The 22,227-nt window shown below is 45.3% G+C and overlaps 8 protein-coding genes across 8 annotated transcripts; 5 read left to right on the plus strand and 3 right to left on the minus strand.

The window, feature by feature from the left end:
- Positions 1-3: 3 nt before the first annotated feature.
- On the minus strand, positions 4-2,792 carry BJ212DRAFT_1450008 (uncharacterized protein; the record flags this gene model as incomplete). The annotated part of the gene is made up of 13 exons (XM_041338785.1): positions 4-112; positions 145-195; positions 256-399; positions 436-567; positions 607-664; positions 931-1,090; positions 1,208-1,431; positions 1,453-1,478; positions 1,528-1,703; positions 1,754-1,883; positions 1,936-2,164; positions 2,218-2,419; positions 2,448-2,792. 13 exons carry the CDS (start codon positions 2,790-2,792, stop codon positions 4-6), a joined length of 1,986 nt encoding a protein of 661 aa, XP_041186211.1.
- A 467-nt stretch (positions 2,793-3,259) lies between these two features.
- On the plus strand, positions 3,260-6,485 carry BJ212DRAFT_1487474 (uncharacterized protein; the record flags this gene model as incomplete). The annotated part of the gene is made up of 10 exons (XM_041341279.1): positions 3,260-3,321; positions 3,385-3,418; positions 3,893-4,434; positions 4,528-4,861; positions 4,910-5,111; positions 5,172-5,533; positions 5,584-5,946; positions 5,994-6,142; positions 6,207-6,306; positions 6,357-6,485. 10 exons carry the CDS (start codon positions 3,260-3,262, stop codon positions 6,483-6,485), a joined length of 2,277 nt encoding a protein of 758 aa, XP_041186212.1.
- Positions 6,486-8,102: 1,617 nt separating this feature from the next.
- On the minus strand, positions 8,103-12,762 carry BJ212DRAFT_1304918 (uncharacterized protein; the record flags this gene model as incomplete). The annotated part of the gene is made up of 18 exons (XM_041333696.1): positions 8,103-8,757; positions 8,791-8,948; positions 8,996-9,349; positions 9,419-9,647; positions 9,684-9,799; positions 9,876-9,993; positions 10,055-10,183; positions 10,234-10,428; positions 10,474-10,623; positions 10,951-10,957; positions 11,168-11,346; positions 11,422-11,855; positions 11,903-11,979; positions 12,034-12,315; positions 12,371-12,388; positions 12,483-12,565; positions 12,613-12,686; positions 12,712-12,762. The coding sequence occupies 18 exons, from the start codon at positions 12,760-12,762 to the stop codon at positions 8,103-8,105; spliced, it is 3,309 nt and encodes a 1,102-aa protein (XP_041186213.1).
- Positions 12,763-13,159: 397 nt separating this feature from the next.
- BJ212DRAFT_1304919 (uncharacterized protein) lies at positions 13,160-14,277 on the plus strand (the record flags this gene model as incomplete). The annotated part of the gene is made up of 11 exons (XM_041333697.1): positions 13,160-13,190; positions 13,246-13,262; positions 13,305-13,353; positions 13,410-13,426; positions 13,469-13,529; positions 13,588-13,684; positions 13,723-13,759; positions 13,850-13,886; positions 14,016-14,046; positions 14,094-14,124; positions 14,224-14,277. 11 exons carry the CDS (start codon positions 13,160-13,162, stop codon positions 14,275-14,277), a joined length of 462 nt encoding a protein of 153 aa, XP_041186214.1.
- A 2,034-nt stretch (positions 14,278-16,311) lies between these two features.
- Positions 16,312-16,560, plus strand: BJ212DRAFT_1220067 (uncharacterized protein; the record flags this gene model as incomplete). Its single annotated transcript, XM_041329364.1, has 1 exon — positions 16,312-16,560. A coding segment is annotated over one exon (249 nt), but the record flags the coding sequence as incomplete, so codon positions are not given.
- A 722-nt stretch (positions 16,561-17,282) lies between these two features.
- On the plus strand, positions 17,283-17,453 carry BJ212DRAFT_1200131 (uncharacterized protein; the record flags this gene model as incomplete). Its single annotated transcript, XM_041329059.1, has 1 exon — positions 17,283-17,453. A coding segment is annotated over one exon (171 nt), but the record flags the coding sequence as incomplete, so codon positions are not given.
- Positions 17,454-19,935: 2,482 nt separating this feature from the next.
- BJ212DRAFT_1286117 (uncharacterized protein) lies at positions 19,936-20,439 on the plus strand (the record flags this gene model as incomplete). The annotated part of the gene is made up of 2 exons (XM_041331921.1): positions 19,936-20,110; positions 20,183-20,439. Coding segments are annotated over 2 exons (432 nt in total), but the record flags the coding sequence as incomplete, so codon positions are not given.
- Positions 20,440-21,125: 686 nt separating this feature from the next.
- BJ212DRAFT_1304922 (uncharacterized protein) lies at positions 21,126-21,476 on the minus strand (the record flags this gene model as incomplete). The annotated part of the gene is made up of 2 exons (XM_041333698.1): positions 21,126-21,374; positions 21,423-21,476. 2 exons carry the CDS (start codon positions 21,474-21,476, stop codon positions 21,126-21,128), a joined length of 303 nt encoding a protein of 100 aa, XP_041186218.1.
- Positions 21,477-22,227: the final 751 nt, after the last annotated feature.

Raw genomic sequence — 22,227 nt, forward strand, 5'->3', positions numbered from 1 at the left:
CGGTCAGGAGGCTATTTCAAAGGCATGGTGATCGGTGAACTTATTGACATAAAATGAGTGGAAAGAATCAATAGAATGGTAAAACATGAGGCCATGAGGGATGTAGTCAGAACTGTATATAGTAGCAGGTGTGCTGCATGGAACACTGTCTTGATATGAATCACAGCAGGGTGCTGAGAACCATCCTCATGGAAACTGGGATGGACCATTCACATGCCAGTGTCTTCATCAGCACAATCATTAATCTTCTCAAACCATTGAATGAGAGTGCATGGATATACTTCCCAGTTGTGATTGAAAGAAAAGAAGCATATGATTCTCGCAACTTCAAGTCCTCGCATGCCTTGAGTGTCCGAATCAGTGTTGATGAACACACAGTTGTTGCATGGGTGCTCATTTCTCCAGAGTGGACATGCATGGATATGTTCCCATCACATGCCACCAGTACCACTCAGATCACTGGGAGCAAAGAAAGTTGCAGCAGCAGAATTGAAGACCTGGAGCTTGCCTTCATGCCGAGGCAAGCTACCAGTTTGGACATCTGCGGGATCGCGGGGATCATCTTGGCTGAGTTGAGTGAACAAGAAGTGTTGAATGAGGTGTCACAGGTCTGGAACAGCAACTCCACATGCTAATGCTGCTACTGTTTGTGCCCGTTTTTGTTCTGTATGATACAATAGTTAGCATCGAGGGTAGACACTGCTTGGTATCACTTATGAGGAGTTTTGGCAAGCTGTACATAAGCAAGGACTGTTGGACCATCCACTATCTCACCATCATCAATATCAATGACTGGTTGCAGTTCAATGTCATGGGCATCTGGCTGTGGTGGAATAGGAGGGACAGCTTGTTCATCTTCATCTAGTGCTATATGTTGCTGTTTGAGTATGCAAGAAGATGATCAGAGAAAGAAATGTTGAACAGACTTACCAAGAGTGGCTAAAGCACTTGACAAAATAGTACCAGTGAGCATCCCTAATGCATCAAAGTCTACATGGGATGCTGCAAGCTTGTCAAGGTGTTGATTGGTTACAAGCATCTGACCAAGGGCATTGTGCCTGCTTGACCAATGCCAGGGCTCCTTTACAGCCTTGATGTGTTTTTATTCCGTAATTGAGGAGCATAGTCTGTTCGGGGCACCAAAGAGTTGAATCATGTCCGCATAATGAATCATTGAGTGCTGGCGAGGGAGTGAGAAGGTAGGAACGACAAGATCAAATATCTTGCAATAGTGATGGAAACGGTGAAGTGTGTCTTGAATCTGATTTAAGGTATCTTTGGTGACAACATCGTGCCATGCAAGATAACAAAATTCTAACAATGCGCAAAATGCATGAACCATATCTCCAGGTATGTGGCCTTTGATAGCTGGAAGAAAGACCTTCATGAGCACTTTCAAATCATCACCTGTCCACTGTTTGAAGTTGCGGCCTTGAGGAAATCATTGTAGACCAGCAAATGATGGTACAGCAGCGACTCTAACTTAAATTAGACAATAGTATTAAGATAATGAATAAAGTAACATACCTGCAATCTATGTCACTCATAATCTCCTCTGCCCGCCTGGTCCTGTGTGCAGCCTTGAGGTACTTTGCTACCCAGTCGACGAGATGGTCTTTGAATGCACCTTTAATGAGCTGATGGAGGAGGTCAAATGACAGTAACTCGTGGATATCTGCTTGGGGGAAGTTGTTTGTAAAGGGCTGCACAATAGATATTAGCTTGGTATTGCAAAGCGACCAATTCCACTCACAATGAGATCGCCAATGATACTGAATTCATCCCATAATACATCCCCGTGTAGCTCATCAATTAGGAAATCAGTATGCCCATGACAGTGATACATGCCACTGCCATTGAGGTTCGTTCGAACTGCAATACATCTATGTGTATCATTAGTACAGATGGATACTGATTACAAGCTCCAATACTCACTTTGGGCACCAATGCTTAACAATACAAGATAGCACTAATTGTTCCTCATAATCCACTATGTAGGGTCCTAGACTGTAGATAATGCACTGAAAATGACCATCTCCACAGTGCACAACTTCGTATTTGGTCATTGCAGATTTCAAGCTGGAGAGAATAGCAGATAGTGAGCTGTGGAATAGCTGGCGATGAAATATCCGAAACATGTTGTCTTTTGAATGCTTCCTGTCAGCTGTAGTATAGTAAGTTAAATGATGCACAATAAAATTTAGAAAAAACACATACTTTTGGGTATGGTGAGGAAACTGATTATGACAAGAGCATTGCGGTGAGCACACCATATGTTGTTGCATACATTGCCAATTGAGGCATAGAGGGGATAGTACTCATTGTTACCGGTGCCCACAGAAACGGTAGTTTTATCACTACTGAGAATGATTGGGACTAATGCAGATCCATGTGCCTCTGGATCTTTTGATATGGTGTCCTTGGTGAAGTGTTAGCTATGCCCCAACTCGGAGCAGTAATAGCTGGAAACATACTGCTTGTTGCCATGCCCAGTCCCCAGACATGAAGTCTTTCCAACGGCGTGTGTCATCTGCTGCATTGTATTCATGAAATGGCATATAGTTGATTTTGTCTTTGAAGGTAGGGTTGGCTAATATGTTGTGCGCCATCACATGGGGGTCCCTATACCACACCTCAAATTCATCATCCATCCATGGTGGGACAATCTCAGGGTGTTCTCCTGTGTATTGAACCGAGAAAGATTGCAAAGGGACATCACCAAGCTGTGTCACATCTATGACATTGTGGAGATCTTTATGATCGGCAAATGGAGGGACATCATGGTGTTTCATGAGAGTTGCAGCCATTAAATCGCATAGGAAATCCAGGTTCTTGGCAGACATGTGGCATTTTTTGAATGCAAACTCAGCCATCTCAAATTCTATTCTATTGTGATATGGGCTCCAATCATCAGGAGCCTTTAGTGGCATAGGAGTTGGAGGGGTGCCATGTGGCAGAAATTCTCCATCGGCCATGCATGGTCATCCTAAGCATGAATCTAAGTCAAAATCAAATCAAAAACAGATGTAAAAGAATGCACCATTTACCATTGAATGGTATGTATGATAACACTGCTTGCTCAAATCAGTAAATTCTGTGTCAGCATTGTCTGAATCCTCATGAGTTGGTTCAGAGGGCGCAGGAGGTGATGGCTGGGGATGTTGTGAGAAATCCTGAGGTGGTGGCATGAAATCTGGAGGTGGTGGTGTGAAATCTGGAGGTGGTGGTGTGAAATCTCAAGGGTGGGATGGTGACCGGGATGGTTGAGGATGGTAGTGAGGGGGTAGCGGTGGTGGTAGGAGATCTTGAGGAGGTCCTGGAGTAGGTATATTTGAGTGGAGTGAACGCCTGTGTTGGGTGAGACCTGATTGATTTTGAAACCAGCATGTGCAGCCTGGAGCCGGGCATGGAAGCTGAAGTAGGTGGTGAGCATGGCAGGGAGGCATATGTGCTGTCAGCCAAGTTGGTAGTAGTTGAAGAGAATTTCTGAAGGCAAGCGACCAATTCGGACCAGCACCAATGTGACCAAACCAGGCTTAATGCACCAATGAAGGCTAGATTTTGGGGTTCTTTGAAGAAATGCCTAAATCACACAGGCTCATTGACGAACACTGGAAATTTGAAGGTGTCTGATACAGTGAACTCTGGGTTCACTAGACCAGAATTTGGGAGCAGCAAGTGCAAAAGGATCGCGCAAATCTAGTAGGTACGTCAGGGTCAATGTAGATATTTATTCAGAGTCAGCTTAGACTACAATTTTCGAAGAATCGTGATGAAACATACCTTGTTGTGAGCTACCATCGCCCTCAAATTTCTTTAGCCTCCCAAACCCTCCATTGATACTATCATGCCTGCCAGCGCAGTTCCACAATGCATGATGACTTGACCTAAGAATGCAACTCAGCATCCAGGACATATTCTTACCAGAGGCGACAACTGCATAAAAAGACGTACCAAAGCTCAAAAGGCCACTGACGATCAATGTGAAGAAGAGGAGAAGGAGGCAAGTCAAGCAGCTATACAGGAAACTCATAAGTGCATTGCAGCATTTCAGAAGCAGTTGCAGACAGACCAAGCTGCTGCATGTGCTGATGCACCTAAGCCTAGTCGTCCTCGTCCTCATCTGGTGAAAAAGGCTGCAAAAGCTCCAGAAACCACTGACTTGACTACAGCTGCCAATAAGGCTGTTGGTGCTAAAGGTAAGGGTGGCAGGGCTGATAAATCAGCTGCCAGTGCCAATATTGAGCATCCTGGGAGTGAAGAAGATGAGGAGTTGGAGGTGCAGATGCCAGGAGGATGCACAAAGAAGAAGGGAAAGAGGACAGTGATACCAGTGAAAACACCTGTGAGAGATGCAATTGATGTGGCGGGTGCCCTTATCGCCAGTGAATCAACACAGGCACATGATGATGATAAGTTGTCTGACTTGGATGTGTAAGGCATTTTATTGTTTTAACCATGAAGTTCCATCTGACCAAAACATCTCTTTTTTTTTTTCAATCTCATGGTCTATGATAACAATGCTAGCTCTCCACTGGCTCCTAAAAAATTCGGTCTTGCTGGTCATATTCTGAATTGGATGTCAAGTATTCCCATTGGTGGTTCAAAGCCATTCTCCAACTTGAAGCACAGATCTTCTGGAGCGCTTTCTGCTATCTCTAGTACCACTCCCTCCTCTAAGCTTACTAGGGGGAGCACTATGAGTAGCGGTGGTGCTTTACTCACACCTATCCATACCCCCAATGTTGGGCCCAATGACATGTCAGACCTTTTTACAACCCTTTTTGCAGACAATGAATTAACTGATTCAGCCAAATGCTCTCAAGTGCTTGCTCATATGTCAAAATTAAAGGCTGCTCAGGTGAGTCCAACCATCTGGTTTAATTCCATGTGCTTACTGCATTTCCAGGGTGTCAAAATTTCTCAGAAGGATTCTATACCTCAGATGAACTTAGCCCATCGCAATGCCAATCCAACACCCAAGCAGCTCAACCAGATTGAGCCTGATATCACTGCTGATGATAGTGCCTTCAATATTGTGGACGACAACCTTGAAATGAATGTGAAGACCGCACCTGTAGTAACTTCCCTTGTTGACTATGATTCCAACAGTGATAGGGAATCTGATCTTGAACCTCCTCCTTCTGAGCAGGTTCCCAAAGGATACTAAGATGCTGACCTCTGGCCTCCACATATTGCTCCATCCTACTCATCCCACTCTACTGGTGTCAAGCGCAAACTCATAGATGCTGAGGATGCCTTAACTGAAGATGACTTGATCGAGGACAATCTACTTGAGGACAATCTTTTTGAGGACAACCTCATGATTATGGATGACTTTGTGATTGAGGACAACCTCATGTTAATGGATGTGATCGAGGACGACGACCTCATGATCACGGATCAGCAGGTTGAGGAAGACTCACCCTCCTCTGATATTGAATTTGTGGGTCACGTCAAGTGTGTGGTCAAGCCTGAGCCTGTGGTCAAGACCGAGTACAAACCAGTGTCCTTGCGGTTGACTTCTACAGTAGTGTGCTCTGGTTTCAAATATTTTGATTCTACTGACTACAAAATTTATAGACCAGCATCAGTGTCAAACGCAATGCCCCCACAGCAAAGCGGCTGAAGTCTTCTCACAGTGTGTCCAGCATCCCAAGTACCATAAAACTTGAGGCTGGTCCCACAAATCCCTTAGAGGTGACAGTGGAGATCCTCCCCTGTTCTTTGTATAGGATCAAGCACCTTCCTGGAGGACCTCGGGCAGTGGCTAGGTGGAGTTCCGTTTTCATCCCTACTCTCATTTCCGCTATCGGAGATCAGGATGAAGTCTGGGGCCATATCGAGTTGGAAGCCTTATTCCATGCTACTTTACAGGACACCTGGGATGTGGTCTATGAAGATACCCCCCACACTATCACAAATGATGGACCTGTTATGGCTATAGTGAGTAATTTTTGATGCTATTCATGTCTGACATTTCTTCTTCTTAGGCTCTCCAACAGCTATCAGAGTGGTGCAATGGGATTGGCTCCACGGCTGTCACAGTATTCACCAACTTCATGTTGTTGCAAGATGATGTCAAGACCAATGAAGATTGCAAAGGATTTGCAGAGAGCTTACTCGTCAACCTAGTGTTCCTGTATGGGAACATCACGGAGGATAGGAAATGCGAAAGACCTTTTCAGTCTGATCTCACTATTCAGGTTCTTGTACAGCACACATGCGCCACTTGGGGTGCTATTGACAGCCATCACAAAAGAATGCATGCGAAAGGCGCTCTCAGTCTTTGTACTGCAGCAGCATGTATTTCTCCCCTCTCTTCACAGCACGGCTAATTATTTCCTGTGTTTCAGATGGAATGCACCATACGCCTTATCACTTCCAAGACACTTGTCAGTGAATTAGAGGTGAACAGTGAAGGCAAGGCCGTCAAGGTCCCTCACTCTATGAACAAGTTCTCAGGCAAGATCAGCAGCTCTTGAAAGGCCTTCTTGGACACCAACTTCGGTGAAATGACTAGGTGTTACATGAAATCTATTAATCACCTGCAAGATTCAGTCCTCCAGGATATCTGGGGATGGGTGAAGGAGATTGCCTTGAAGACACATAGTTCAGTCAAGACCCTATGTAGAACCTGTACCCCAGATGTGCCAAATGGTCATAGGATGTGTGCAGCTGGTGGCTGGCCAGCTGTACTAAATCCTTGTAGGCACTGCACTGGCCGGGATGTAGGGTCATTCTGGCTGATGCTCATTCTACATACAGTAATAATAAACCAACTGTGTGATGTAGATGTAGATGGAGACCAGCTCGGCCAGTAGGACCTGTACTGGCCAGTCATAGGACTTTTACCAGCTAGGGGCCTATTACCCTCTACAAGATGATGGCCAGTACAGGTCCTACCAACCACTATGTATGTCTTGGCTACAGGAAAAATAGGCCTGTAAATGTGACTAGCCAGAGCTTACAGGTAGGACCAGTACTGGCCAGTATCTAAATGATAAGGGACATGCCCATGGAATGTGACCAGCCAGACCTGTAGGACCAGTACTGGCCAGTATCTAAGAAATAAGGGACATGCCCATGGAATGTGACCACCACCATGAAGCTGGATTACACCACCATAGCCATCATGACATGAAGCATAAGAAAGCAGGATTTTTCCTCCCGAGAGGCTCGTTCACCATGTCATCATGGCCCTCAGCCTATGGGAGGGTCACACTGTTGCTTTTGTTCTTGGTGAGTGTTAACCTTGTATTTCTACATCCCTCTAATTTCCTTGCAAAGGTTGAGGCATTGGTGTTTTGCTTTGCACGTTCCTGGGTGATGTCTGTTCTCATGTATTGCACTGTCAGAGGTGAGAGACAGGAGGAGGTTGGCCACAGATTCATCATGTTTGAGCATGATGCAGAGAACAACTTTGTGCCTCCCCCTGAATACACCAATGAGAAGGTGAAGGTCCCCAAGACCAGCCAGCCCCATGGGGCCAGTACTGGCCAGTATCTAAATAATAAGGGACATGCCTGTGGAATATGACCAGCCAGCTCTGTGGGACCAGTACTGGCCAGCAGCTATATAATTAGGGACATGCCTGTGGAATGTGACTGGTAGCACCTGAACTGGCCAGCATCTCAACTTAAGAAGGATTGCAATGTAGATAGTAACCAACTAGAGGTGTAGAGCAGGTACTGGCCAGCATCTAAGTAGAGGGTAATAGGCCTGTAGATATTGACCAGCCAGAGCTGTAGTACCTGGACTGGCCAGCCTCTAGGTAGAGGGTACAAAGCCTGTATTTACTGACAGGCCACACCCATAGGACAGGGTCTGGCCAACTTCTAAGTACAGGGTAATAGGCCTGTATTTACTGACCGGCCACACCTGTAGGACTGGGTCTGGCCAGCTTCTAAGTACAGGGTAATAGGCCTGTAGATATTGACCAGCCAGAGCTGTAGTATCTGGACTGGCCAGCTTCTAAGTAGAGGTTAATAGCCCCATAGATCAACAGGTGAGCAAAATGTCATGATATTGATGCAGATTGTTACAAGCAAGGTGATATATTGGTAAGTGGTATGTGAGTAAGGCAAAGACAAGTTAATACTTCAAAGCTTTCTTAGTGGGCTGTCTAGATCTTGAAGATCAACGGACATCACCACTGACCTTCTTGGATGGCTTTTGAGATCTGCCAAACTTTGTTCTTTCTTCCCTTTCATCTCCTCCTCCTCCTTGTTGTCTTTCTCTTTCTCTTTCTCTTTCTCTTTCTCTTTCTCTTTCTCTTTCTCTTTCTCTTTCTCTTTCTCTTTCTCTTTCTCTTTCTCTTTCTCTTTCTCTTTCTCTTTCTCTTTCTCTTTCTCCTCCCTCTCTTTTACCAGACAACTGTTTACCTCCTGCACCTCCTTCAACTGAAGCCTCTTTGCCTCCAGCTCCTGCTTCAATTCCTGGTTCCTGCAATTCTCCTCCTCAAGCTTCCTCAACTCATCCACCAGCTTCTCCTCGGTCACTCCCTGTTCACCATCTGCAGTGGTGTCCATACCATCATCAGCTCCACTACCTTCTCCAACCACAGCATTATCAATGATAGGACTTTCCTGCTGAATGAGCTTTGCCTTCAGCAGACGCATAGCCCCACCTCTGACCTTCTTAACCACCTCTACAACCAGGTCGAGGATCTTGATATCCAAGAAAGATGAGCTAATGTAAGCTGGGGTTTCAAGGGCGACCTCATCTTCCTCATACTCAATGGCTTGTTTACACTCCCTGAGCAGCAACCCAAGACCTAGGGTGACTCACATCGCAGATGGAAAGCCACTGATCTTGACAGACTCAGCTATCTGCAAGAAATTGTGCACATCACCATCAACAGAGTGCATGCCACTTGGAAGGTAAGACCACTCCCAGGACCAAGTTGCCCAGGCAGGCCATTCCTTTTGCTCCTTCAGGCTTGGTTCCTAGGCTTGGTGAGTACAGAGTATAACTTGATCAATTGTCAGCATACCTTGCCCAAGTCTCTGATACCCTCAACTAAAAGCAGGTATTCATTGTTGTTGCTGAGGGACTTCAAGAACTGAATGCGATCCTTGATGGGCACAGCTGCTGGCACACCCAGCTGCTGGGTGGCCAGTCTGGGAGCATGTCCTGTGGAGGCTGCTCTGGCCAGCTCATCTCCAGATGAATGAGGCTTGGCCAATGTCTTCCTATGTGATGTGAGAGCTGCTCCAGCCGACTCATCCTCAGAGGGGTCAGACTTGGCCGGCCTCATCCTATGAGATGTAGGATGTGCACTAGCTGCCCCAGTGGTACTAGAAGTCTTGGCTGGCTCGATTTTGACATACTTCTTCTTAGTTTTCTCCTAGTAGGGAACTGCATTGTCAAGGCGCTTCTTGCTCATATCACCAATTTTAGCAGCCATGAAAATAACCAGAGGCTTCTTTGCAGCCTTCCTACCCTCCCAATGAGTCCATAGCTGATTGACATTTTCAGCCCTCATATGAGATGGGTCTCTCAAGATGAAGCCTTTGGGAAAGGAATCAGGATCAAGGTACAAAGTGGGGTTTCCCACAACCTCACGCCAAGGTACGGGTTTGGAAGTGTTGGTTAAGACCTCTGTATAACTGATGGTGACTTGCACAAATTTGCCAAGCAAACAACTACTCACTGTAAGATGCACGGAATATTTGACAAACCAATTCCTGTTGCCCTCTGGTAGGAACTCCAGCACATGGAGGGAAGCTTCGCATAGCCTGTTATTGTCCAAAATGAGATCAGGTAGGCCACCTGTCTTTGTCTTCATCTTCTTCATCTGAATTGTCATCAGTTTTCCTCCGGATCTGATGGTTCCTTAATTACAGAGAACATTTCAGTGAATAAACACTCACAAAATTCCAACTTTGACCATTCTGCATATTTTTCAAAACTCTCCGACATGTCCACTGCTTATTTCCTCGAGAACTCTGGGTGAAAGGTTTTTTACTATTGACAGGCTTTGACTCATTACTAGATAGTAATCATATTCTGTCATTATACCATAAGAACAAAGAGCTAAAAATACACTCACACAATGATGTTTAAAGTCTGATCTGCAGGTTTCTTGTGACTGGCTAGGATCACAACTCGACATCCCATGGTATGACGCATTTGTTCAGTAAAGTCATCAAGGTATTTTTTGAGGTGCCTCTTTCGATACCTGCCAAGGTAGTCAATAGGAGAACTTGAATAGTCAATTTAAATACTCACATGGCTTGTGATTCAGGAGGAGCGCCTTCCCTATTCCACTTTTCCCATGCATCCTCAACCTCCTTCACTGCTGCAGGGGTCATGTTTCTGAACCATTCCCTAGCATGGCCAGTTCTATACTTGATTTCGTTCTTTACCCCTAACTTCACTTGCTCCTCCTTATCAGTACTGATCGATCTCCTGCTTAAATAGCTTCTGTGCAACATCCCAGTCACTAACTTCCTTCTTGTAGAAGCCTACATCCTTAGGACAGGCTGCTGCTTCCCTCTCCTCAGGGGATAGGCCAAATTTCTCATTATTGGGCTCATCTCCAAAAGTTCCTCTTCTACCAGTATGTCGTCTTCATTGGTTAAGAATTGGCAGTAGTAACATCTGATAGCCTTTGAATTGCTGTAAAATTAGTTATTATATATACGAAAAATAAATCACATCTTTTCAATGCCTTTGGCAACTCAAGCGGTTCATCCTTTGAGTTATTTTGGGTAATGATGTTGTCCCTTACTGTTCTCAGAATATCTCGATGTGATTTCAGTGAGGCAGCCACAAATCCGCTCTGATGAAGGGCAAGTATACCCTCAAAAGACACATGCCATTCAGCCATGATGAATTTAGTAGTTAGAGTAAAGTGAGATAACCTGGTCAAGGGTATGCACAAGGTAGGAAGGAGTCGGCCATTGGTTACCAACTAAATTTTTCAACCACAATCATGTGACTCACAACCAGACTACAGTCAAGGCATGTCAAATTTCAATGGCACTACTAGAGTGATGTTAAAATCAACAATATGTGTGAGGACACAAATAAAATCAATTCATTGCAAAACAAACATGTATTAAACTAACTAGTTGTGAGATAAATCAAATGCACATCTTCTTGGTCAACACTTCTGCACTCATACTTCTAGGGTGCTTGCCTTTGGTGTCAGAAGGCCCACATGAAGCAGGCAAAGACATAAGAGAAGGCGGAAAAGTTGTGGAGGGGGACTGGAACCAACTCGAGGTCTTTGTCATAGCAGCATTGACAACAAAACCAGGGGGTTTCTCAATGTGGAACTTGTACAGAGGTTTGCCCTGCGCCCTACCACACTCAGGATAAGTGCAGGCATATAGGTACCTGGATACAGGAGCCTGGTCAGGATCATCAGGTTTGCAAGACCTACATGCTCCCTAGACTGCGACCCTCACTGACCAACTGTTAGTGGACCCACAGAGAGGGCACTGTCCAGGGACAGGGATACCCCAGGGCTGAGTTTGCATGTGCAAATGTGCAAACTGGGTGATGAGGAGGTTATGCACATCGTGAGCATCTTCCCTGATCATGAGGATCACCTTGGTGTGTTGCCCCAGACAACTGGAGAGGGTGAGAGGTCCAGGGAATGCCTTCCTGATATCCAGTTGCTCCACTATCACCTGCTCTGCCAAAGCCAGCAAGAAATTTGTAGCAACAAGTGGCTGGAACCGAGTGGCAGAAAAGATGATGACCAACCCCATGTTGTAGTCAAGAACAGTTTGTTGGAGCTCACCAAAGGCATCGTCATGAGCCACAACAGAGCAACAAACTAGAAAGACCATCATGGCGCCCTGGAGGATGCCAGAGTATGGTCCTAGAACAGTAGATAGCACCTAGATCACACATTAGCAAGAAAAAAAAGAGAAACAACATGCATTACCTGTGAAACACTCATGGCAACAAAAATACCTTTTTCTTTTCTGGTGAAAAGCCATCCACTATCCTCCTCAGAATGATCTGAGAAAAACGCAAAGACGTGTCTGCCATGGGTGAGATGAGACTTGAGCTTACTGATGTGTGCATCCTGGGCGCAAGTGTATGTACAAATACCCTTGTGCATGGTGATGTTGAACGGGACCTCTAGATAGCTGTAGCCACCATTGGGGAAATAGTGCTCGAGGTAGTGGGATAGCAAAGGCACAGGCATGACGATCTCCTTACTGTCACCCACAATAAAGTGGATGACAGCGACGAGAGCAGCAGCCAATACTGTGGAAGATGCCATCTCGAATGTTCCCTTCAAGTGGAGGAAGTACTGGAGGGCAGGCTTTCCTCCTTCAGTTGGCAGGCCGCCTGTATCAGTCATTAGTGTAGTGTAGTTGAAATAAAAAGATAAGGATGGACTTACAAAGTAGGGTGTAGGCACCTTATTGGTGTGCCCAGCATGACAGCTGAGGCAGCAGAAAAGGACGTCAGGGCGACCCATGAGGTCGCGAGAGTTGGACAGGATGTCAAGACACCTGCCACACATGACGCGAGGGCAGCCACTGCACTCATAGAGCACAACATCCCCGTCAGCACCGTCACGGCAACTGAGACACCACTAAATTGAAACATCAGCAACAGCAAACACCTCAAGAACAAACTTACCTGACTGTGGACATCTGACCACACCAGCTCATGTTCTCCTTCACTTCCAGGACTTGCTGGGGCAGGAGAGGCAGCTGGCGATCCAAGTGGACCACTCACCCTCTTAGCAATGCCACTGGTGGCTTGCTTCTTTGCGGTATTCTTAGACATTGACAAAAGAAGCAAAGGTAAGACTTAAGTAGAAAACTTGGGCAAGGTGTGAGTCTGCCAGATGCAGAGTCTGTACTGGCCGATTGAACTGTGGGAAGGTCATGGATCAACAATGGCACATGCATAATCATGTGATTGTGCATATGCATGTCCAAAACTAAACATGTGTCAAAATTTGACAAGTCCACCAGCATGTATACAATAGCAAATACAATCATGTGATCTTGTGTACAGTTCCAAAATTCAACAAGTCCATCAGCATTGTCCAACTGTAAACAATAGCAAATACGCCATGGCATATAGTTGTGTCACGACACTTTCGCACAGTTGAACTTCTCTACCTCAACGTCACTGGCCCAATAGCCACTTACACAGACTGCAGCTGTGTAAGTGGCTAATGGCGGTTGATTGCCTTCCATCTACCTTGAGTATGTTTCCTTTTTATTCAAATCCCTACTGAACACCGGTCTTGTTCTTTTCCAGGTTGCATTTCATTCAAGGTGAGTACTCTCTCCAGCACTCCTTCACTGACATTGTTCTAGGTTCCTCATTTGACACACTGGCGCCTGGAGGGAGGTCTAGTTTTTGCAGGTGGGTACTCTCTTTTATTCAAATCCTTACTGAATGCCGGTCTTGTTCTTTCCCAGGTTGCATTTCATTCAAGGTGAGTACTCTCTCCAGCACTCCTTTACTGACATTATTCTAGGTTCCCCATTTGACACACTGGCACCTGGAGGGAGGTCTGGAGGGATGTCTAGTGCTTGCAGGTGAGTACTCTCTTCAATGCTCTTGAACCTACATTGTTCCAGGCCATTCAATTTTTAGGCACACTGCATTGGGCAGGGAGGTCTAGTGCTTGCACCAGCATGCCTAACCTCTGTGCTGTCCAACATTTTGTAATCTGGGGGCTTGGGGGGTGGTAGTGTGCATACCGGTGTGCCTATTCACCCTCTCATTTAGTAATCTGAGGGCTTGTGGGGTGGTAGTGTGCATGCCGGTGCGCCTATTCACCCTCCCACATTTGGGAATCTGAGGGCTTGAGGGTGGTAGTGTGCATGCCAGTGCGCCTATTCACCCTCTCATTTAGGAATCTGAGGGCTTGGGGGGTGGTAGTGTGCACGCCGGTGCGCCTATTCACCCTCCTACACTGAATAATCTAGGGGCTTGGGGGTGGTAGTGTGCACACTGGTTGAAGGTACTTTCAGCTGTACTCTATTAACACATTCTGACTGCAGTTTACAGATTTTGGGCAGGGACATCTAGCACACCTGAATCTTTGTCAAGGTACTTTCAGCTTTGCTCTGTGAACACATTCTGACTGCAGTTTACAGTTTTTTGTATCCTGGTAAAGCTAATCACAAGGTAATTTAATTCATATTCATATTGCAGGTGCTGACCCAGTGTCCACAGATGGTTTCCACTATTTTATATATATATGTTCAATTTCTTTCTTTCTTGTAGTCTGCTGTACAAGGCCAAGGCAGAGAGGGCCCCTCTGCTGAGGTCTTGTATTAGCTTGTATACTCTTTCATTACTTAATGTTTTTCACCTTTACTTTACTTTACTTTACTTATTTTACATTGTGTATGCTTTAATTTGTAACACGCTGGCTTAATGTGCTGCCAAAATGAAATGATCGCGTGTTTCTTGCTCCTGTGAAAAAGTCACATGACCAACTGCTGCTAGTTCCTGATGCAAATCAGTTATGTGACCTACATCACTGCTATGTCCGTGAGTCACTGTGCATATTACTCTTCTAGTGATTTTGAGGCCTAGGTGGATGCATTTCAATGGTACCAAGGACTTAAGGTATCAATCTGAGTGACTATATGCGCTCTTTTGGTGGGATATGCACTAATTCCTGTGCTACAGTAACTTGTGCGTGCAAATGGCTCACCCATACTGAACTCAATGAACTTGCTGTCAGTAAGTGCAAAATATCATCTACATGTACTCCTGCTGATGTCAAGTCTCGCTATCACTCCACTGTCAGTAGGCAAATGGGACACAGGTGGGGACAGATCTGGGTGAGGTGTGCCAAGTATAAACTATTGCCACTGTACATTACATAGACAGACAATTACTGCAGATTTTCAACAATTCAGGCTAACATCTATTTACTTCTAAAATACACCCCATCCTCATCTAACCCCCAAAGTAAAGCTCCAGGCAGCTAGGTGCCTGCACACCCCATCCTCATCTAACTACCAAGTGAAGCTCCAGTATATACCACTCCATTATGCTGAAGTCGAATGGAGTCTGGGGTTCTTTGGTTGTGAATGCCATAAGGGTGTTTGGACTTTGTTTGCTCAGGGTTTCTCAAAGGAACCGAGTAACATCTGAGTGATAACGGGTAACCTCTTGAATAATGTGCGCTGTCACCTCAAACTGGACAATTTGAATTTAAGTTATCTACATTTGGTAATATCCCCATATGGTCTAGACCAGATCAGCTTGAAATTTTCAAATGGTGCCACTCACTGAACTTCCATCATTTCTGTCATGGGGGATCCTGTCACAAAACTGTCCAAAGACCTCTCTAGCTGTGTGGATGAAATACTCCAGAATTCATCACCATTTCAATTATCCTTAGATAGGAAGAATGATTATAAATTACTACAGAAAGCCAAGTAAGCAGTTTCAAAGTTAAGGTTCAACTCAGACTGAACTGCTGATATTTAAGGACAAGACTGTGGAACATGTGGCAAGATGTTCAACTAACCAGTTCTGGTATTGGTGTCAAGGAAACTGAGATTTCAGAGATTGAACTCTCCAGGGCTGCAGTCAGCATTGCTTATGCCATGGTTAATAGTTGTAAGCTTCTATTTGAATTTGATCATGGTGTATTTGTAATTGTTTGAACCCAGTACAGGCTGATTGGGATGTCCACCATTTTGCAGACAAAGCTAAGGTGTCCCCAAACCCGCTGAATTCTGACAGCCAACAAAGGGAGAAACTTGCAAAATATTTCAAGACTCCTTCCTTTGGCCACATCTTGGAGCTGACCACATTTATGGACAAGCACAGAAGGATACTTGCTTGGCATTTGCCAGAGATCTTGGTGGCTGATCGAACGGTATGCCAACTCTCTGAGATAAGTTCAAAGACCTTCTAATCAGACATATTCAGGAACATATCAATAGCTCTGTCAAATCACTCAGACCTATCCTAGACAAGTTTTTGCCCAAGGCAACTAAAGGGGAAAAGTACCCTTGGTGTTCACAGGGATTTGTTATACCTTCAGGGGGGGGGAGTTCAGAGCAGGACAGGTGACTTTATGCCCAGGTGGATTTATGCAACATCAAGAGGTAAGTTTGTCTTGTCTCTTAGGATACAAAACTAACTTAATTGAGCTAGCGTCTTCAAGATCGTTTGTACCAATCAACCTCCCTTTCATCACCTGTAGTTCGCAATTGGTTGGCCACCATGACTGTCAGCGAACAATTCTGGTTGGCCATTACCAGCGTTATTTCACCAGATCAGTATCTTGCTGATGTGAAATCTGTGTCTACACTAAAGGATATGGTTCAAACCCCAAATCTGGTTGTTTGGCCTTCTACATTTTCTGGAATTGAGGTAATTGTCAATAGAGAGACTCCCTATCATCAGGATCTAGGAGCATTGCCATCAGTCTATGACCTTCTGGTTAGCTTGGGTCAAGATCACCAGGCCATGCTAGATCTCCATGACCTGGGTGCTCAACTAGGATATCCCCCTGGGACTATGGTATATATCTCAGGCAAGGTGCTAGAGCATGGCATGCCAAGTTGGGGTGATGGAGAGAGGATTATGATTGCCCACTTTGTCAAGGATAAAGTGCATGATAAGCAGGGCATTCCAAGACCAAGCTTTCCAATGGAGCAGGATTTTCTTATCCAAGTGGGGGCTGGTAGAGGTCTAAAAAGGTAGAGTTAATTAATATACCAAGAGGAGATATGGCTAGAGGTGTGGAGATAATTTTTCCATCACATTGCTTGCCTGTAGTACTTCTGAACTCTCATTCTCAAATGTCTAGCCAGAAAAAAACATGTCTCAAGGCCATTTCATATTCTTTCAAAGGCAGAGGTAGCTTATCACAACAAAAAGACCTGGATGTTGACTATATGTCCTACAAACCTACAACAGGCAAGAGGGGGAAGTGATCATGGCTCCAAGTTCAAGCTGATCCATTGTATGAAACATCAGGGGTGCCTTCCCCCTCCTCTAGCCCAAAGAAACAGACGAAAGAGGCTCCAATGGAATTTCTAGATACTGAGACTTATGATACATATCAGGAAACACTTGGCGATTTTGTTCTAGATGAAGAGGCTATGGAGCATGCAAGAAAAACCAAGGTATGACTCACATTCTTAGGTTGCTGATAAGTCTCATCTCATACTACATGATATAGACACAAAACAGTTTTATAGCAGACTATCTTGCATATCAAGGTCTATATCTAGACATCATCCTGGAATCCGAACAATTTGTTCACACAGGCATGTGTGAGTCTTGCCAAGGCTGCTGAGGCCACATTCAGTTGTGTGACTTGCACTAGGGACCATGGCTGGTGTCACCCTTGCATGATCAAGTCACATCAGTCATTACCTTTTCACAAAATCCAATTGTGGATTGGCAAGTGCTTCAAGGACGTCACTCTTGCCGACCTGGGTTTTATATGGTACTTGGGCCATGGGAGCGAGCCTTGCCCCCCTCGGTATGGAGCTTCTTGTCATGGTGACATGGAAGATTTGCCTCATGATACCAGCCCTGTCACTATTGTGCATCCTTCTGGGTGTTCATTCATAATGTGGCATGGTGTCATTGCCAGGGCTCTGTTCTGAAACAGCACCTACAGCTCCTTAGAGCAGGACTATTTCCTGCCAGCTCCACCAGGCCCAAGACTGCCTTCACCTTCAAGGTCCTGGATCATTTTCTCATTGATTCCTTGAATGCAAGACTTCGGCAAGGAGCTTCTTTGAGAAACTCACAAGGCTGACTAATAACACATTTCTGGATACTGTCCCTGTGAGTGCGGGTACACTTGTTCCAGGAGATTTCTCTAAATACCTGTGTATTAACAGGATTGGTATCATGAACTTATGAGAGTATCTCATCAGTGGTGCGACTTGAAGAACTGAAAATGGTTTGGATTTGGCCATGATGTGGAACTGGGTACAGGCCCAGGAGATCTTGCTCTCTTCTGCCCTTTGTGTCCTGCAGCCAGGAATCAATATGCCTTTGCTTTGGGAACAGAAGTATGAAAGGCAAGTTGTTTATTATTTGAAACACTGCTAGATGAAGCTGGCCAGGCTCAGGGCTATGTCATGTAGATCAAATGTTGGCCTGGAGTTCCTTCAAGCCTAATTAAGATTAAACTTGGCTGACTTTTTTCAGGTGGCTTGTTATGAAGAGATTGGTGGTAGATGGGAACTTTACTGCTCAGCACATGAACATGTGGGAGCCTGAACAAGACATCTTCCATTTGGATGGTTCAGGTTATATGGTGACAAAGTTGGAATATCAGGCTCACTTGGCCTCAGCAACTGAAAGTAAAGAGGCAAGTCAGGTGGTTTATTGTCCTTTTTCAGTGGTGTCCTAAATGTGTCAGAAGAGGTCCACATGTAGCAACCATCGAGCAGTGAATGCAGCTAATACAAACTGAAGCAATCTCTAAGCTACTGGTGTGGGTGCTACAGCTTGTGCCCGGCATGGATGTTTTGTTCCCCACTCTGTAGTAGACTTTCAGAGGGTGAATGGCAAGTCTCCTTTAATTTATTATGTGATGGCCTGACATGCTGATAAAATAAAGTCAAGGCACATGAATATAGATTACTCCATATGCAATGGTATCACCCAAGCTGCCAACTCTGTTGACAACTCACTCATAATTTATGATGTGGGGTGTCAGTGGAACCTTCACTTTGGAGAAATGTTAACAATTGCCCTGGCCTGACACTCCCTGAAAATACAGAGATTGTAGCTGCAGTGGGGAAATTTCATCTCAGTGCTCATAAGCTAGCTTGTTTTGCTAGATACAGCCTAAACTTCATCTTAGGTGCACTGCCCAAGTTGACTGAGAAATTCTGGAGACACTCTGGGCCCCCTTTAACAAGATATCCCCAACAGCCCGTTCTATGAGCTAAGCCCACTGTCAAGAAATCCTTGATGACCATATGTGTAATTCAAATTGGAAAAAACTTGTAGGGATTGGTGAGTGCTAAATTTGAAGTAAATAAGACTTTGATTAAATATTTTCAGTCAAGACCCTGTTACGAAAGCACAAATGTGCATATAAGGGCATTGATGACACCAAGGTCCCATTTGAAGAGCTTACCAGATCTTTGGATGTCAACAAAGTCAGCTTGTGGGAAAGTGACCAGAAATGAGCAACCAAACAGTGAGGGGAGCATCTTGACATATACAATCTAAAAATGGATAAAGGTGAGCCCTTCTATTTGTTTTATATGCTGTATATTTTGATGGGTGATTGGAAGCATCAACAATGGCAGAAATACATCTTAAATTAACTGAATCCGAATATGCAGATACCAGCAAAGTCGGATCAGTATCTTGCCTTATTGAGGGAATCAACTTGGAAGATACACAGTATGTCATTTTATCATTTGTAGGGTCAGAGAGTTTGAATTCCTCCATAGGGATGCATTGAGGGTAGATATCCAGCAGCTTCCAAGAGACGCATCTGCTACTCAGAAGGCTGTGATTGCTAAGAAGCAACATAAATTAGCTACAAGGATCTCAAAATATCATGAAAGAACTGATGCCATGACCCAGGGTATTAAAGTCAACTTAGGTACAGTGCCCCTGGATGACATCAGATTTTGCACTGCAGATGTTATGGAGTTAGGGCCAGAAGCTATAGATCTGGAATTTGCCTCAGAGGAGATTGTTGACTCAGAGGAAGTTCCTGCAGAAGTGATGGGTATTTGGATGCCATCATCCATGCCTTACCAAGAAGCCCCAGCCCCCAGGTTGGGTGCTCTAGTGGCCAAAGAACTCCAGTTACGGCAGGGTCAGTCAAATGATTGCCTAGAAAGGTTACAACAGGCTCTTGGTCACAAATCAATCATTTACTGTCAACACTTCCGAAGTGTGGATTCCACATGGGCAGGCACAAGGTCAAAGCAAGAGGCTTTACGGTGCCAGATAAAAATTGATAAGTATGTTTGAGGCTATCAAAGGGCAAGGGATGCAATGCAGAGGCTGGGAGTAGACGAAGAAACCCTCACTAATGTTTATCAAGAAATTCAGCCCAGCCAGCTCACTGTGAATCAGGAAGTGACCAAGGAGAACAGACATGGGCAGGGATCAGACAGACTGGCTTGGTTTTGGAGAATCAACAATGGTGGTAATACTCATGAAGACCCATGAGATGAATGTAGGTGATAACTCAATATTTCATATGTCTTCTCACAATAAGTATTAGTCTATAGGGTCAATTGGTTAAAAGCTAAGGCTAGGTGGCAAAGGTGGGAGGAGGAGTTGAGTTTGGTCCAACATGAGATGGGTTGGACAGTTGGCTGGTTTCAACAAAAGAAGGATGAATGGCATAGAAGATATCATAAAGCCAAAAAAGCTGGCCATCAAGAATATGCACAGTGGCAGGTGCTCTTGTGGGAAAAGTTTGAATTGGATGCCCAGAATGCATTCAAGGGCAAAATGATTATAGTCAATTAACTCTACAATTGTCTTTATACAGCCCTTGTAATTCGTAGGAGTCTGACCAAAGTATATGGCCAGACCAATACTCACTGATGGTACATATTGGTTGGCCTGACAGCAGGATCAGCCCAACCAGGATATACTGTTCATACAGTGGCCAGCCAGCCTGTTTGGCCTGACAGCAGGATTGGCCAGACCAGATGATACCCACTGTACATATTGGTTGGCTGGCCTAGTTAGCCTGACTGCATATTCAGCCAGACAGGTATCTACAGGCCATGCTTACTAGTCAGCTGGCGAGGTTGGCCTGACAGCAGGATCAGCCAGACTGGAATATACTGTTTGTGCAGAGTGGCCAGCCAGCCTGTTTGGCCTGACCACAGGATCAGCAGACCAGAATATACCCACTGTACATATTGGTCGGCCAGCCTAGTTGGCCTGACTGCATATTCAGCCAGACCAGTATCTACCAACTGTACTTACTAATCGGCCAGTGGTTGGCCAGACCACAGGATCAGCCAGACTAGCACTTACCTAACCTACCTATAGGTTGGTAGGCCTGTGTGGCCTCAATGCTGTATCAGCTACTTTCATTTTCATGCTGGCCAGTACTGGTCCTACAGGTCTGGCTGGTCACATCCCACAGGCATATCCCTAATTATATAGCTGCTGGCCAGTACTGGTCCCACAGAGCTGGCTGGTCACATTCCATGGGCATGTCCCTTATTATTTAGATACTGGCCAGTACTGGCCCCACAGGGCTGGCCAGTCTTGGGGACCTTCACCTTCTCATTGGTGTATTCAGGGGGAGGCACAAAGTTGTTCTCTGCATCATGTTCAAACATGATGAATCTGTGGCCAACCTCCTCCTGTCTCTCACCTCTGACAGTGCAATACATGAGAACAGACATCACCCAGGAACGTGCAAAGCAAAACACCAATGCCTCAACCTTTGCAAGGAAATTAGAGGGATGTAGAAATACAAGGTTAACACTCACCAAGAACAAAAGCAACAATGTGACCCTCCCATAGGCTGAGGGCCATGATGACATGGTGAACGAGCCTCTCGGGAGGAAAAATCCTGCTTTCTTATGCTTCATGTCATGATGGCTATGGTGGTGTAATCCAGCTTCATGGTGGTGGTCACATTCCATGGGCATGTCCCTTATTTCTTAGATACTGGCCAGTACTGGTCCTACAGGTCTGGCTGGTCACATTCCATGGGCATGTCCCTTATCATTTAGATACTGGCCAGTACTGGTCCTACAGGTCTGGCTGGTCACATTCCACAGGCATGTCCCTTATCATTTAGATACTGGCCAGTACTGGTCCCACTGGTCTGGCCAGTCACATTCCACAGGCATGTCCATTATCATTTAGATACTGGCCAGTACTGGCCCCATGGGGCTGGCTGGTCACATCCCATGGGCATGTCCCTTATTCCTTAGATACTGGCCAGTACTGGTCCTGCTGGTCTGGCCGGTCACACTCAACAGGCATGTCCCTTGTAATTTATATACTGGCCAGCCCCGGTCCTACAGGCCTGGCCAGCGATCATCTACAGGCACATCCCTTATTATATAGATAATGGCCAGTACTGGCCCCACAGAGCTGGCTGGACACATTCCACGTCCATGTCCATTATTCCTTAGATACTGGCCAGTACTGGTCCTACATGTTTGGCCACTCACAATCTATGGGCCTCCACTTGAATGCTGGCCAGTACTGGCTCTACATGTCTGGCCACTCACCCTGCCACCCTCCAGGTCACAGTTAGTTTATTATTACTGTATGTAGAATGAA

The sequence above is a fragment of the Suillus subaureus genome, assembly GCF_016647635.1.
Source record: "Suillus subaureus strain MN1 chromosome Unknown BJ212scaffold_84, whole genome shotgun sequence".
Classification (NCBI taxonomy): Eukaryota; Fungi; Basidiomycota; class Agaricomycetes; order Boletales; family Suillaceae; genus Suillus; species Suillus subaureus.